Source organism: Nerophis ophidion, linkage group LG20 (genome assembly GCF_033978795.1).
Source record: "Nerophis ophidion isolate RoL-2023_Sa linkage group LG20, RoL_Noph_v1.0, whole genome shotgun sequence".
In the NCBI taxonomy this organism is placed as follows: Eukaryota; Metazoa; Chordata; class Actinopteri; order Syngnathiformes; family Syngnathidae; genus Nerophis; species Nerophis ophidion.
This window is the reverse complement of record NC_084630.1, coordinates 45,863,883-45,880,877: the sequence shown is the minus strand read 5'-3', so window position 1 is coordinate 45,880,877 and position 16,995 is coordinate 45,863,883. Positions and strand designations below refer to the sequence as shown.

The 16,995-nt window shown below is 36.8% G+C and overlaps 1 protein-coding gene and 1 long non-coding RNA gene across 2 annotated transcripts in view; both read left to right on the top strand.

Moving 5' to 3' along the window:
* The window catches only part of pi4k2b (phosphatidylinositol 4-kinase type 2 beta), a 30,016-nt gene extending 16,272 nt beyond the window's left edge, over positions 1–13,744 (top strand). The window contains exons 8-11 of the mRNA XM_061881374.1: positions 2,080–2,182; positions 6,234–6,367; positions 8,050–8,109; positions 12,722–13,744. Coding sequence (XP_061737358.1) covers positions 2,080–2,182; positions 6,234–6,367; positions 8,050–8,109; positions 12,722–12,892 — 468 coding nt within the window. The 3' untranslated portion in view covers positions 12,893–13,744. The remainder of the gene's footprint in view (positions 1–2,079; positions 2,183–6,233; positions 6,368–8,049; positions 8,110–12,721) is intronic.
* LOC133539212 (uncharacterized) overlaps positions 1–16,995 on the top strand; it is a 67,281-nt gene that overhangs the window by 25,146 nt on the left and 25,140 nt on the right. The window lies entirely within an intron of this gene.

The following is a 16,995-nucleotide window of genomic DNA, read 5'->3' as shown; positions in this document are numbered from 1 at the left end:
CTGGTATTCTGGTTTTTTGGATATTCTGGATACTGCTGACACGTACAGAAATAAAGTAAGCAGGATTGATAAACAACACACTTTATTTCATATTACAAAATGGACTACATTAAATGTTGCTATTTATACATACATTGACAAGCATAACACATTGCTGGAACCAAACTGGTTTGGTTGCTGGACCCCCCATCACCCCTAATGATAAGTGGCAACCCAAATTGCGGTCATTTTTCAACGAAAATGTATTTTTTCCAATGAAAAGAAGGTTGCGTAAAATACCACAGCACAAAACAAGTTTACATTTAATTAACATTACAGTAAACAATAAGCTTTTATTAACAAACAAGATAAAGTGTCAGTTAAGGGCTTCTATTCTGTCTGGTCTCTACTTGCTCAATTAGCAGACAGAGAACCGGTTCTCATAAAGACTCCAGTTGAGTTCCATTCCAGAGCTTTTACACGGAAGCACCGTAAAAGTAAACATACAGAAATGAAGCATGTCAATTATAACTTACATAAGATACACATTTGCAAATTTGCTGGGAAAACCCCACATATGTGATAGTGATTAGCAATAGCAAAATTATAAGAAACTAAGGCTTTTTTCACACTGAAAATCAATTCAGATTTTTTCACCCATATGTGACCTTTACCGGATTTTTTTCATGTCGTTGTGAACAGTGCATTCCGATTTTTTTCTAATTCAAACCAGGCCTTTTTCGTATGGAAATACAAAATAGATATGTATCAAATATGACTGCAGTCTGATCGCTCTGATCGTGTTCATCCGTTCATTAGTATGTCATTAAATAGCAATGAGTGTCAAAATTTTATTGTCAAGATAGACGGTTGCAAAACAAATCGTTGACAAATGAGCAAAATACAGGCGTCAATGTTTCACCACTCCTGGCTCCAGACATCGAAGCAAATGTCCCACGAACAGCAATAGCCAAAATGAATGATGTCTTCCTATTTAATCTTCTACATGCAATAATTCTGTTCAGAAAATGTTGACTTTGATTGCACAAAATCCTTGAAATTGTCATAAATGCTAGAGCTGTTTACACTTCCATAAACCCTGCAGCACGTGTGACGCCATGATGTCATGTCTGCATTATTAAAATTAGACATCACATTTTTTTTATGTGAACAACTACATGAAAATATCGGATTTGACAAAAAGAAAAAAATCCAAGTTTCACATCCTACCCTGCAGTGCTGTACGCTTAGCATTTTTCATTAGTAGGTCTGGTGCTACTAAATGAAAAAATTGGTAGGACCAATTTTTTTTTGTAGCACAGAACATTTTTTGTAGCAATATGAAATGTCTTAAGTATCACAATTTCCTTATTAACACTCAAACAACGAACACATGTGCACTCATTCATATAAACACAATGCTATCATAAGTCCTCCTTCAACACTCAATTAAACATAGAGAACATCCCTAAACTGTGCTAGCACTGTCGCTAACACACATGTGGGGCTGGCCAATATGGCAATATACACACAGCTGTCAACTTGCTTGTGGTAAATATACATACATTTGATTCAAAATGTATTCCAAACATACTATACAGATGGGTGAAAATTTATTGTTTTATCAAATTTGGATAGCTTTTATTTTAGGGTCAAAATGCACGTTAATATTTGTCTGCTATTTATCAATTGTGCTCGGATGCTGACAGCGACATACAAAATAAACCCACTTACATCCTGTTTGAAAGTGTGAAATGAAGAAAATAAACACACAAACATGGCAATTCATTGATGCCAGTAAATATATCGAGCAGTAGAAAAAGAAAGTGTTATCGATCCTGATTTGACATGATTGATGCCATATGTATAATGCCCATCAATGTTGTACTACAAATGTTGCACAAAAAAGACAAACAACTCCAAATGCGCCAAAATGAGCTTTCTAGCTCAATCTGACTGCGATCCATCAATCATTGTTAGCACATATTGATTAACAAGCACAAGGCTGTCATCTATCTGGCCGGTTAATCAGCCCTTTGGACAGAGATCAATAAATGGTGACGTTGGTGAATAATCATTCAGTCTCTCCTCTCGCTGCAGGATACGGAGTGGCCAGAGAACAGTCCAAAGCCTTGCATCAAGATAGCAGCCATCGACAACGGCCTGGCATTTCCCTTCAAACACCCTGATGAATGGAGAACCTGTATGTTCACAACATCTGTTCATTATGACACTTATAGATGTATATATTTGACAGCAAAATGAAATGGCAATGGAAAATGTCGCTATAATTATTATAATTGTTTTCATATTAAAAATGATTCCCTTTTACAATATGCGGCCCTTAGTGGAAAAAGTTTTGAAAACGCAGTACAGTTTAGTTGTAATTGTGATGTCCTTTTCTGCTTCTGGGTGTGTAGCAGGATGTTAACTTCTTCAGTGCTTTTGGCACTCTTGGATGCTTAAGCCTTTTAATGCTTGTTGAAATGAATTCACAGTCACTTTAGTTGGACTTTTTGGACAATATATGAACAAAAGATCAGTTTGTGTCAAAGTAATGACATGTTAGTCTGGGTAGTATGTTTGGCCAACAGCAAACACTGCTCATCACCACACAAACTATCTATGCTTTAATTGCAATGCTGTGATTGCAGCCAAAGATGCATCTACTAAATACACACTGATGGAAGGGGGTGGGTACGTATGCAGTGATTTACATGATTATGTATTTCATCAATGCATTCACACTAATTTCTGAATATCTGTTGTCACTTTGAAGTAAAAGGATTACAATATTTTTTAGCAAATTTTTTGCCAAATTCAATTGTCCATGATTTCATTTATATAGCAGTAAAGGCTGAAACATTGAAGAGCAAAGCACTGTAGATGGTGTCACATAATGCAAACATTATGGCCAATATTTTGTGGCCTTCCACCTAAACTCAGATTAGTGTAAGTCTGGCCTGTGCACTTACACTTTTTTTTTTCAACCCAAAACCGATAACTTCCTGCTTTTCAAGGCCTACACAGATTACCGATAACATATTTATATCTATCATTTTTTATATGTATATTTGACTGGTTTGCGCACACCTGGCAGTTAGAGTCAAACAAAAGTGGATTTGACCAACTGTACCTGGAGATTTTCCTGACCAAAGATGACATTACAACTATGGTAGGGCTTACATCACATCCATAAATCCGTGAAGCGTGTGTTCCTAATAGTGATGGGTATCATTCACCTTTCAACCCATTCCATTACAAAATGGGTGCTTTAAAAGCGACGCCGGTGCTCAAACCAATTCTTTTTAGAAAAACATGATTATTTTTGTAAAAAGCCAACAAACAAACAAGAAAAAACCCCCATTTATTTTAATGGAATTTTGTCACATTCAAGTTAACAGACTAGCAATTTAAATATTCAATGATGTAAATTAAATAACTAAGTTACACACTTATGAATTAAATACCGTATTTTTCGAAAAATAAGTCGCACCTGCCGAAAATGCATAATAAAGAAGGAAAAAAGCATATATAAGTCGCATTTTTGGGGGAAATTTATTTAATAAAACCCAACACCAAGAATAGATATTTGAAAGGCAATTCAAAATAAATAAAGAATAGTGAACATCAGGCTGAATACGTGTACGTTATATGAGGCATAAATAACCAACTGCTATGTTAACCTAACATATTATGGTAAGAGTCATTCAAATAACTATAACATATAGAACATGCTATACGTTTACCAAACTATCTCTCACTCCTAATCGCTAAACCCGATGAAATCTTATACGTCTAGTCTCTTACGTGAATGAGCTAAATAATATATATCCAATAATATTATTATGTGTTAATAATTTCACACATAAGTCGCTCCTGAGTATAAGTCGCACCCCCGGCCAAACTATGAAAAAGACTGCGACTTATAGTCCGAAAAATATGGTAAATAATATACTCAATGATAATAAAACAATAGTAAAAATCTACAACACAATGTCTTAATTATGGCAGGAGAATAGAAAATAGAGAGTACAATAAACGGTTATCGGTTAGATTTATATTGTGCACTCCTAAAATATATTGTGACAATCTTGAATTCCACTATAAAGAAAAGAAACTACAATAACCACGCAGACGCAAAAAAGACAGCACCACAAACACAGAGCAACTTCCCGTAAGAAAGCGGAAGTTTCTTTGACCATCTCCTGGCAAACTCAACACTGTAGAAATATACCATTTTTATATTGTATTTTACCTTTCTAATGACTTAAGGCCTCCCATAGCCCAGGGTTACTATAGCTGGCGGAAGTAGTTAACACATTTAGTCACATGCTTAAACGTGCAGGGAATTCTTTGTGTGGCTTAGTCTATCCCGGACTCCTTCAGCGGCCCCTGGGTCAATTGAGTCCGAGACCCCTGACATACATGCTCATAAAATCACACAATATCTTCCAACCATTTGCCTTTTTAATGTGAGGCAAAATCATGGTTTGATTGATGTATCATTTTGTGTTCTTTCATTCTAGTTAAGTTTAGTTTAGTCTTTATTTGAAGGGACAATGCACAGAAACATTAAGCTCAAAGACAGATACATTCTGTACCAGATTATAGCTAAATAGCTCATTTCCATCTGCAGTCCCTGGCTACCTAAATTAAGGGATACAAAAATCATGTAATAAAATTATGACAATAAAATCATACCATACCATGTAATCAAATTAAGAAAAGTCATAAAATGCCCTTTCATTGACACATACTTAATATACAATACAAGCACACCTCATTTACATCATCACACAGACAATACAAGCTGTTCTTCACATCCGTCATCATTTGTAAATACAACCATGATTTTAACAGACACATCTCACAATTTACAACAAAAATGCTCTCATGGATAAATATAATCCACATGAAGTTGATGTGTCAAACATAGTGCCCACCTTAGTGACCGTGTGAGCAGCTTTGATTGCTCCAAAGCCACTTTTTAATTTAAATTGTGAATGAAAAGTAATCTGTTGGACTTTTCAAGTTTGTTGTGAGGTCGTTCCATTCCTTTTTCCTTGGTGGAGCCTCGTGTGTTTCTAGTTCTTACAGCAGAAGTAAACTGGACAAAGTGCTTAAGTGGCGCTGGTGCAGTGTTATTTAGGATTCAATGGGCCAATTCGTATTGATGCTAATCTTTGAATGTTAACTAAATTTACCAATCCATATTGTTATGACTGCTGTTGTTTCTCCCCACTTCAGCAGATAGTGTAGTGTGAGGGTTACATTGTTGTATGCTATTCATCATACACAACGACTAAAGATCAATTAATACCTAAATAAAATACACAGCTCGGTTTAAAGGCCTACTGAAATGAGATGTTCTTATTTAAACGGGGATAGCAGGTCCATTCTATGTGTCATACTTGATCATTTCGCCATATTGCCATATTTTTGCTGAAAGGATTTAGTAGAGAACATTGATGATAAAGTTCGCAACTGGCCACAGGTGTGTTGACCCAGTGTCTCTGAGGGAAGTCACGCATCTGCAGCAGGGCAGAAGTTCCGCTCATGTCTCCGGTAAGAGCCGACTTATTACCACAATTTTCTCATCGAAAACTGCCGGTTGACATGTGGTCGGGATCCATGTTCGCTTGACTGCTCTGATCCATAGTAAAGCTTCACCTTCGGGAATTTTAAACAAGGAAACACCGGCTGTGTTTGTGTGGCTAAAGGCTAAAATCTTCCCACCTCCATCTTTCTACTTTGACTTCTCCATTATTAATTGAACACATTGCAAAAGATTCAGCAACACAGGTGTCCAGAATACTGTGTAATTATGTGATTAAAGCAGACTACTTATAGCTTGGATCGGGCTGGAAAATAATGTCCGCTACAAGCCGAAACGTCAAACGTACGCATCATCATACGCGTCATCATACCGCGACGTTTTCAACACGACACATCGCGGGAAATTAAAAGTTGCAATTTAGTAAACTAAAGCGGCCGTATTGTCATGTGTTGCAATGTTAATATTTCATCATTGATATATAAACTATCAGACTGTGTGGTGGCTAGTAGTGGCTTTCAGTAGGCCTTTAAAGGATTTCTTAACTCTATTAAACAATGCACTTTATTCTTGTTATTGTGTTTTCCTTTAGTCATTGTATTCCTAAGCACAACAATCTTATACCAAATTCATTAGAGACTGAAGTGGTTTCTAAAGGTTGTTCATTGACGTGTTCTGTGACTACCTCCTCTTCTAGACCCCTTTCACTGGGCGTGGCTCCCTCAGGCCAAGGTGGCCTTTTCCCAGGAGACCAGAGAGCTGGTGCTGTCCCGTCTATCGGACATGAATTTTGTGCAGGACCTTTGTGAGGACCTTTATGAGATGTTTAAGGTACTTTGAAAACACTTTCTGTTAAACTGAAAAGGGCTGTCATATACAGGTGCTGTTCATATTATTAGAATATCATGGAAAAGTTGATTTATTTCAGTAATTATATTCAGAATGTGAAACTTACATATTATATCAATTCATTACACACATAGTGATATATTTGAAATGTTTATTTCTTTAAATCTTGATGATTAGTACTGACAATTACTGAAAATCCCAAATTCAGTATCTCAGAAAATTAGAATATTAGTTCCGAGTAGTACCAAAAAATATTTTTTAGAAATGTGGGCCAACGGAAAAGTATGAAGATGGAAAGTTTCAGCATGTACGGCAATCAATACTTAGTTGCAGCTCCTTTTGCCTGAATTGCTGCAGCAATACATGGAGTCCAGCAGTCTGTTGCACCCTCAGGTGTTATGAGAGCCCAGCTTGCTTTAATAGTGGCCTTCAGCTCTTCAGCATTGTTGGCTCTGGCATCTTCCGCTTCACAATACCACATAGCTTTTCTATGGGGTTAAAGTCAGGTGAGTTTGCAGGCCAATCAAGAACAGGGATACCATGGTCCTTAAACCAGGTACTGGTAGATTTGGCACTGTGTGCAGGTGCCAAGTCATGTTGGGAAATGAAATCTTCACCTCTATAAAATTGGTCCGCGGCAGGCAGCATAAAGTGTTGTAAAACTTCCTGGTAGACTGCTGCATTGACCCTAGACCTCAGGAAACCCAGTGGACCAACACCAGCAGATGACATGGAACCCCAGACCATTACCCATTGTGGAAATTTGACACTGGACTTCAGGCAACGTGGATTCTGTGCCTCTCCTGTCTTCCTCCAGACTCTGGGACCTTGATTTCCAAAGGAGATAGAACATTTACTTTCATCTGAAAACATAACTGTGGACCACTCAGCAGCAGTCCAGTCCTTTTTGTCTTGAGCCCAGGCGAGACGCTTTTGATGTTGTCTCTTATTCAAGAGTGGCTTTACACAAGGAATGTGACAGCTGAATCCCATATCTTGCATACTGACTCCAGCTGCAGTCCACTCTTTGTGGATCTCCCCCACATTTTTGAATGGGTTTTGTTTGACAATCCTCTCCAGGGCGCGGTTATCCCTCTTGCTTGTACACTTTTTTCTACCACATATTTGTCTTCCCTTGGCCTCTCTATTAATGTGCTTGGACACAGAGCTCTGGGAACATCCAACCTCTTTGGCAATGACCTTTTGTGTCTTGGCCTCCTTCTTTAAAGTATCAATGGTCATCTTTTGGACAGTTGTCAAGTCAGCAGTCTTCCCCGTGATTGTGTGTCATACAGAATCAAAACGAGAGACCATTTAAAGGCTTTTCCAGGTGTTTTGAGTGAGTTAGCTAATTAGAGTGTGGCAGCAGGTGTCTTCAATATCTGACCTTTTCACCATATTCTCATTTTCTGAGATGTTGAATTTAGGGTTTTCATTGGTTGTCAGCTATAATCATCTCCTTTTTGGCAAATAACACTTGAAATGTATCAGGCTGTTTGGAGTGAATGTATACATTCTACAAGTTTGACTTTCTAAATGGAATTAATGAAATAAATCAACTTTTTCATGATATTCTAATAATATGACCAGCACCTGTAGTGCTACTGCATGTATAATAGTAGGGATGCACTCGTGCTCACATGAGTTTATTTCTGCCTCTTTAGAGAGATAAAGGTTTCGACAAGGCCATGTTTGAGAGACAAATGTCTGTCATGAGGGGACAGGTGAGTTGAATTTTTAGCATCTTTATTCATCCTTTTCTTTTACATCTGCATTTATTCCCCAGCCTGTCAGTTTCATGACCGTCTCTTTAATTGTACACTCCACTTTTTATTTATTATTTATTTTTCAATAAATTATGCACAACTAAGGTTCTTAATATTATTTTCTAATACATTACACACCACAAGGCACTTTGATATTATTTCTAATAAATTTCACACAAACTGCAGGTATTATTATTATATTCTATAAAATTGCATTCTACTAACCACTTCTATTATTTTGTAATAAATGCACGCCACTCGCCATTTTGGTATTATTCTCTAATAAATTTTGCAGCAGTCAGCACTGTAATATTATTTTGTAATAAATTACACACCACATAGCACTTTAATTTTGTTTTATAAAAAAAATGATCCACCCCTAAGCACTTAATATGATTTTCAATAAATAACACACCACTAACAGGTTTTATTATTGTTATCTAGTAGTACATTACGGTCTACTAGCCAGTTTTGTTATTTTTTAATAAATTACACACCCACAGGCACTTAATATTATTTTCTAATAAATCACAAACTTTTTAGCACTTTAATTTTGTTTTCTAATAGATTACACACCACTCAGCACTTAATATGATTTTCAATAAATTACACACCACACTAACAGATTGTATTATTATCATCTCGTACATTACAGGCCACTAGCTAGTTTTGTTATTTTTTAATAAATTACACACCTACAGACACTTAATATTATTTTTCTAATAAACTCCACGAGCAAGTTTTATTATAAATCTAGTAAATATCAGACCACTGGGCACTGTGGCCAGTTTTGTTATTTTCAAGAAATTACACACCCGCAGGCACTTAATATTATTTTTTAATAAATTACACACCACTTAGCACTTTAATTTTGTTTTGTAAAAAAAATACCCTCCAGTCAGCACTTACTATGATTTTCAATAAATTACACAGCACTAACAGGTTGTATTATTATCATTGAGTACATTACAGGCCACTAGCCACTTTTGTTATTTTCTAATAAGTTACACACCCAAAGGCACTTAATATTATTTTCTAATAAATTACACACCTACAGGCACTTAATATTATTTTTTGATAAGTTACACACCCACAGACACTTAATATTATTTTCTAATAAATTACACACCACTAGCAAGTGTTCTAGTAAATTACATGTCACTGGGCACTGTGGCCGGTTTTATTTTCAATAAATTACACACCACCAGCAGGTTTTATTTTTATAATATAGTAAATTACAGGCCCATAGCCAGTTTTGTAATTTTCTAATAAATTACACAGCACTAAATACATTAGGATTATTTTCAATAAATAACACACCACTAACAGGTTTTATTATTGTTATCTAGTAGTACATTACGGTCTACTAGCCAGTTTTGTTATTTTTTAATAAATTACACACCCACAGGCACTTAATATTATTTTCTAATAAATCACAAACTTTTTAGCACTTTAATTTTGTTTTCGAATAGATTACACACCACTCAGCACTTAATATGATTTTCAATAAATTACACACCACTAACAGATTGTATTATTATCATCTCGTACATTACAGGCCACTAGCTAGTTTTGTTATTTTTTTTAATAAATTACACACCTACAGACACTTAATATTATTTTTCTAATAAACTCCACGAGCAAGTTTTATTATAAATCTAGTAAATATCAGACCACTGGGCACTGTGGCCAGTTTTGTTATTTTCAAGAAATTACACACCCGCAGGCACTTAATATTATTTTTTAATAAATTACATACCACTTAGCACTTTAATTTTGTTTTGTAAAAAAAATACCCTCCAGTCAGCACTTACTATGATTTTCAATAAATTACACACCACCAGCAGGTTGTATTATTATCATTGAGTACATTACAGGCCACTAGCCACTTTTGTTATTTTCTAATAAGTTACACACCCAAAGGCACTTAATATTATTTTCTAATAAATTACACACCTACAGGCACTTAATATTATTTTTTGATAAGTTACACACCCACAGACACTTAATATTATTTTCTAATAAATTACACACCACTAGCAAGTCCATCCATCCATTTTCTACCGCTTATTCCCTTTTGGGGTCGCGGGGGGCGCTGGCGCCTATCTCAGCTACAATCGGGCGGAAGGCGGGGTACACTAGCAAGTGTTCTAGTAAATTACATGTCACTGGGCACTGTGGCCGGTTTTATTTTCAATAAATTACACACCACCAGCAGGTTTTATTTTTATAATATAGTAAATTACAGGCCCATAGCCAGTTTTGTAATTTTCTAATAAATTACACAGCACTAAATACATTGGGATTATTTTCGGATAAATTACACACCACTAAGCACTTAATTAAATTTCTCATAAATTACACACCATTTAGCACTCAAGTGTTATTTTCAATAAATTACACTCCACTAGCAGGTTTTATTTTATATTAAAGTAAATTACAAGCCCCTAACCAATTTTGTCATTTTCTAAAAAATTACACACCACTAAAAACATTAAGATTTTTTTCTAATAAATTAGAGACTACGTATTTATTTTTTAATAAATGACAGATTACTAAGCACTTAATTATTTTTTTCTAATAAATAACACACCGTTTAGCACTTAAATGTTACTTTCTAATAAATTACACAACTAGCCAGTTTTGTAGTTTTCTAATAAATTACACACCACTAAAAACATTAAGATTATTTTCTAATATTTTATACACCACTAAGCACTTAATTTTTATTTTCTAATCAATTACACACCACTAAGTACTTCATTATTTTTCTAATAAATTACACACCTTTTATCACTTTAATGTTATTTTCTAATGAATTACGCAACTAGCCAGTTTAGTAATTTTCTAATAAATTACAAATCACAAAAAACATTATTATTTACTAATAAATTACACACCACTAAGCACTTAAAGGCCTACTGAAAGCCACTACTAGCCACCACGCAGTCTGATAGTTTATATATCAATGATGAAATATTAACATTGCAACACATGCCAATACGGCCGCTTTAGTTTACTAAATTGCAATTTTAAATTTCCCGCGGAGTTTCTTGTTGAAAACGTTGTGGAATGATGACGCGTATGATGACGCGTGCACGTGACGTCTCGAATTGAAAGGGACATATTAGCGCAGCACCACTAGCAGCTAAAAGTCGTCTGCTTTAATCGCATAATTACACAGTATTCTGGACATCTGTGTTGCTGAATCTTTTGCAATGTGTTCAATTAATATTGGAGAAGTCACAGTAGAAAGATGGAGGTGTAAAGCTTTAGCCTTTAGCCACACAAACACACGGTGTTTCCTTGTTTAAAATTCCCGGAGGTGAAGCTTTACTATGGATCACAGCGGTCAAGCGAACATGGATGATTGTGGTAAAAAGTCGCCTCTTACCGGAGATCAGCGGAACTTCTGTCGTGCTGCTGCTGCCGTGACTAATTCCCTCAGAGACTGGCGTCAAGACACCCGTGGACACACCCCTCCGACTATCAGGTACTATATTATCTCACTAAAATACTATCAACACAATAGAAAGATAAGGGATTTCCCAGAATTATCCTAGTAAATGTGTCTAAAAACATCTGAATCGCTCACAATGCAATCGCCTTTTTTTTTTTACTTTATTTCTTTATTTAATTTTTTCTAGTCCTTCGCTATCAATATCCTCAGCCACGAATCTTACATCCTCGCTCAAATTAATGGGGAAATTGTCGTTTTCTCGGTCCGAATAGCTCTTGTTGTTGGAGGCTCCCGTTATAAACAATGTGAGGAGGTGAGGAGCCATCACACGGGTGACGTCGTCGTTTGCGACTTCCGGTACAGGCAGGGCTTTTTTATTAGCGACCAAAAGTTGCCAACTTTATTGTCAATGTTCTCTACTAAATCCTTTTAGCAAAAATATGGCAATATCGCGAAATGATGAAGTATGACACATAGAATGGACCTGCTATCCCCGTTTGTATAAGAACATCTCATTTCAGTAGGCCTTTAATTATTATTTTCTAATCAATTACACACCACTAAGCACCTAATTATTTTTCTAATAAATGACACACTATCTAGCTTTTTATTGTTATTTTCTAATAAATTACACAACCAACAAGTTTTATTATAATTTTCTAATAAATTACACACCACTACCAGTGTTGATTTATATTTTTTGAGTAAATTACAGTCCATTAGCCACTTAGATTGTTTTTCTGATAAATTGCACACCTGCACTTGCCACTTCTGTTGTTTTTGAATACATGCACACTATCAGACAGGTTCAGTTACCTCTTACTATTTACTTAATCGTTGGAATAATCACACTTACAGTATTAGATACTGTAGCAGGAGTCGACAGTCTTCACTAAAATGCACATTTCTCCCACTGCTGTTAAAACAAATCTCTTCATAGGGAAGCCACAACACAAGTCTATAGAGCTGCCATCTGTCATGGGTTATAAAAATCCCATTTAGATGAATACTAATTTGGCACCTTCTCAACTACTGCTTGCCTGCCCGCATTAGTGTTCCTAAGTAACGAGAGTTGTTCTCCCCATGTGACATGAACCCTGCCTGTCCCAGGTGTTGAACCTCACCCAGGCACTTAAAGACGACAAGAGCCCTCTCCAGCTGGTGCAGATGCCCAGAGTGGTGGTGGAGCGCAGCCGATCAGGCGAGCTGGGCCGCGTGGTCACACGGGGCAACTTCATTCAAACCTTCCACTACAAGCGTCCGTTTTTCTCCTCTTGGTGAGAAAGTCCGAGCGTCAGCCAACATTTTTTTCTTTAAATGCACAAAGTGAGGATGAAATTGGACATGGCTGATGACATTATGAATTTATTTTTGATGAGCTTTAGCTTGAGTCAGGCTTCGTAATGTGATCACAGAGAAGCACACTGTGTCTCCTAATATTGGGGTTGCCATGGTTACTTGAGTGGATAATGAGCGTATATGGGCTGTGTTTATTGTTAAGACACACAACAGTTTTTCTACTGTTTTTGTACTCACCCCAAAAACACCACTGTTGTTTCATCAGTCTAAAAAGTGCATTTTGAGAACATAACGTCCAAAAATAGTCACTTTGCCTTGTTACGGATGCTCGTTTGAATTTCAGGAGTGCATGATTACTTTCACTTAGGTGAGTTGAAGCACCCTTATTAACCCAGCAGTCCTATGTGAGATCCGTACAACAAATACAAAGCCTCTTCAACACTCGCCACTGCCAAACTTTCTCTGCCGAAGGAGTTTTCCAAAGCCTCAAGTAATTGTTGACACTTGAATACAAACCTCACCAGAGGAGGAGGAATTACCACGTTGCTTGAATGTAATCTGTTTACCGTTATTACTCTTGATTCTCGTTGGGAATCTAACAAAACATTTCAATACGAGCAAATGCTGTCAAAAACTATCTGAATGTAATTGTTTTTGGACGTATATTTACACAGCACCATGCACCCCTGTCACTCCTTTTTGGGAAATATTACACAAAGAGGGATGTCAGTGCTGTGGTGTCTTCTTATGCATCTTGACATTTTTATTCCAACATAATGATTGTATGGGCAGAGCTGTATATTTAACAGAATAAATCGACTTTGGGAAATATTACGTTGTTTCAAGATTGTTTTTTCTTTCTCACCTCCTGGTCCAAACTAGAGTACAAATATGGATTTTCCTTTTATCTGTCTGTAAACCAGGTGAATGTTATTATTTTGCACTCTTTAAGGCAACATTTAAAAATCAAATGTTGTGTTTTGTGATCTATTGTTGTAGGCGCAAAGTTGAAAAGCCAGCATCTGTGATGGTATGGAGGTGTATTAGTGCCCAAGGCATGGGTAACTTACACATCTGAGAAGGCACCATTAATGCTGAAAGGTACATACAGGTTTTGGAGCAACATATGTTGTCATCCAAGCAACATTATCATGGACGCCCCTGCTTATTTCAGCAAAACAATGCCAAGCCACGTGTTAGAACAGCATGACTTCGTAGTAAAAGAGTGCGGGTACTTTCCTGGCCTGCCTGCAGTCCAGACATGTCTCCCATCGAAAATGTGTGGCGCATTATGAAGCGTAAAATACGACAAGACCCTGGACTGTTGAACAACTTAAGCTGTACATCAAGCAAGAACGGGGAATAATTCCACTTTCAAAGCTTCAACAATTAGTTTCCTCAGTTCCCAAACGTTTATGGAGTGTTGTTAAAAGAAAAGGTGATGTAACACAGTGGTGAACATGCCCTTTCCCAACTACTTTGGCACATGTTGCAGCCATGAAATTCTAAGTTAATTATTATTTGCAAAAAAAAAAAAGTTTATGAGTTTGAACATCAAATATGTTGTCTTTGTAGTGCATTCAATTGAATATGGGTTGAAAAGGATTTGCAAATCATTGTATTCTGTTTATATTTACATCTAACACAATTTCCCAACTCATATGGAAACGGGGTTTGTATCTATCTATCTATCTATCTATCTATCTATCTATCTATCTATCTATCTATCTATCTATCTATCTATCTATCTATCTATCTATCTATCTATCTATCTATCTATCTATCTATCTATCTATCTATCTATCTATCTATCTATCTATCTATCTATCTATCCATCCATCTAATCTATCTATCGAATTTCACCCAAAAGCCCAATGTCCTAAACCTTGATGGTCAGTCGTGTATTTTAAAATCTCCAGTACCCCCTGGGGTGCTTTCAATCAGTGTTAAGGATGATTCAAACAATACAAAAGACTTTCATGCATTCATCCACATAGAATAAATCATCTCAGAATCAAAATCAGGGTAACACTTTATTATGGGGAACATATTTACCATTAATTTGTTGCTTATTAAAGTAACAAAGACTTAAATTAGAGTTATTTGGAGACTAGGGGAACATATTAGGGTTAGGGTTACTAATAAGCAATTATTCTGAGGTTATTGAGGGAAGACTCTTAGTTAATGGCTTACTGGTTGTATAATAAGTCATTTATACATACTCAATAATGACTAATTAAGAGCCAATATGTTACCAATTTGCATGTTAATAACATACTTGCCAACCCTCCCGGATTTTCCGGGAGACTCCCGAAAATGAGCGCCCCTCCCAAAAACCTCGCGGAAAAATTTTCTTCCGAAAATCTCCCGAAATTCAGCTGGAGCTGGAGGCCACGCCCCCTCCAGCTCCAGCATGCACAGTTTGAAGCTTGAAAGGGAGGATTGCAGGTGGATCTGAAGGCATTTAAAGTCATTTTTAAAACGACTGCTAATCCTCCTCCTTTTCGACTGGACGACCGCGGAGAAATAAAGTAGGAACACTCCGGAGGCAGAAGTTCATTAAGAAGGGCGGACTCACCGGCTCTCAGCCATGTTTCCGTCACACAGAGGAAGTCAAGTCCGCGGGAAGTGAAGAAATGCTTCAGGATAAACAGTTTTGTTTGTCAAAGATCTTACGTTCACAAGACCGAACCTGGCGGGGGCCAGCACGTCCAAGGGCGCAGCTAATCCAGGTGGGGCCCGAAACAGCCCGCAGGTGGCGGGGGAGAGGAGCCACGAGGCGGGAAAGGAAGGCAGGAATCCGGCCAGGTGAAAAAGCTGACCGGGACGTCGAAAAACCAACGTCGAAGTCGATCATATCTGTGGGAGAGGGGCAAAGATCCAACAGTGTTTGGCGGTCATACACAAGCAGTGAGCTGACAGAGACGAAAATAGACGCAAAGGACACAAAAAGGAACAGAGCTGACAGCGAGAGACGACAGGGCAAAGCACATACTGGCGCCATCTTCTGGAAACTCGGAAGTGACGTTACTCAAATAGTGAAAGGTAAGTGTTGTTGTTTTTTTAGTAACCAGCAAGCACAGTACAGTTAGTAGAACAAACCTTGTTTTTGTTACTGTGTATTTTATAGGTGCCGTCTGAAATTCAACTATTTATTTTATATATATATATATATATATATATATATATATATATATATATATATATATATATATATATAATATATATATATATATATATATATATCCCATCCATTTCTACCACCTATTCCCTTTTGGGGTCATATATATAGATAGAATTCACTGAATGTTAAGTATCTCATACATATACAGTATATATATATATATATATATATATATATACTGTATATGAAATACTCGAGTTGGTGAATTGGCTGTAAATATACTCTCCTCTTAACCACGCCCCCAAACCACGCCCACCACCCCCACCTCCCTAAATCGGAGGTCTCAAGGTTGGCAAGTATGGTTAATAAGCAATGTAACACTTTAGTATGTGTTCCCCATACTAAAGTGTTACCAAAATCAGAAATACTTAATTATTCCCCTTGTCATTTTTTTTTCATGTATAGTATTTATACATTTTATTTTGTGATGAATCAGCAGAAGCTCTGTGTGGTTGGGGGTTAAAGGCCTACTGAAAGGAGATGTTCTTATTTAAACGTGGATAGCAGGTCCATTCTATGTGTCATACTTCATCATTTCGCGATATTGCCATATTTTTGCTGAAAGGATTTAGTAGAGAACATCCTTGATAAAGTTTGCAACTTTCGGTGTTAAAGTTAAAAGTTAAAGTTAAAGTACCAATGATTGTCACACACATACAAGATGTGGCGAAATTATTCTCTGCATTTGAGCCATCACTCTTGATCACCTCCTGGGAGGTGAGGGGAGCAGTGAGCAGCAGCGGTGCCACGCCCGGGAATCATTTATGGTGATTTAACCCCCAATTCCAACCCTTAATGCTGAGTGCCAAGCAGGGTAGTAATGGGTCCCGTTTTTATAGTCTTTGGTATGACTCGGCCGAGATTTGAACTCACGACCTACCGATCTCAGGGCGGACACTCT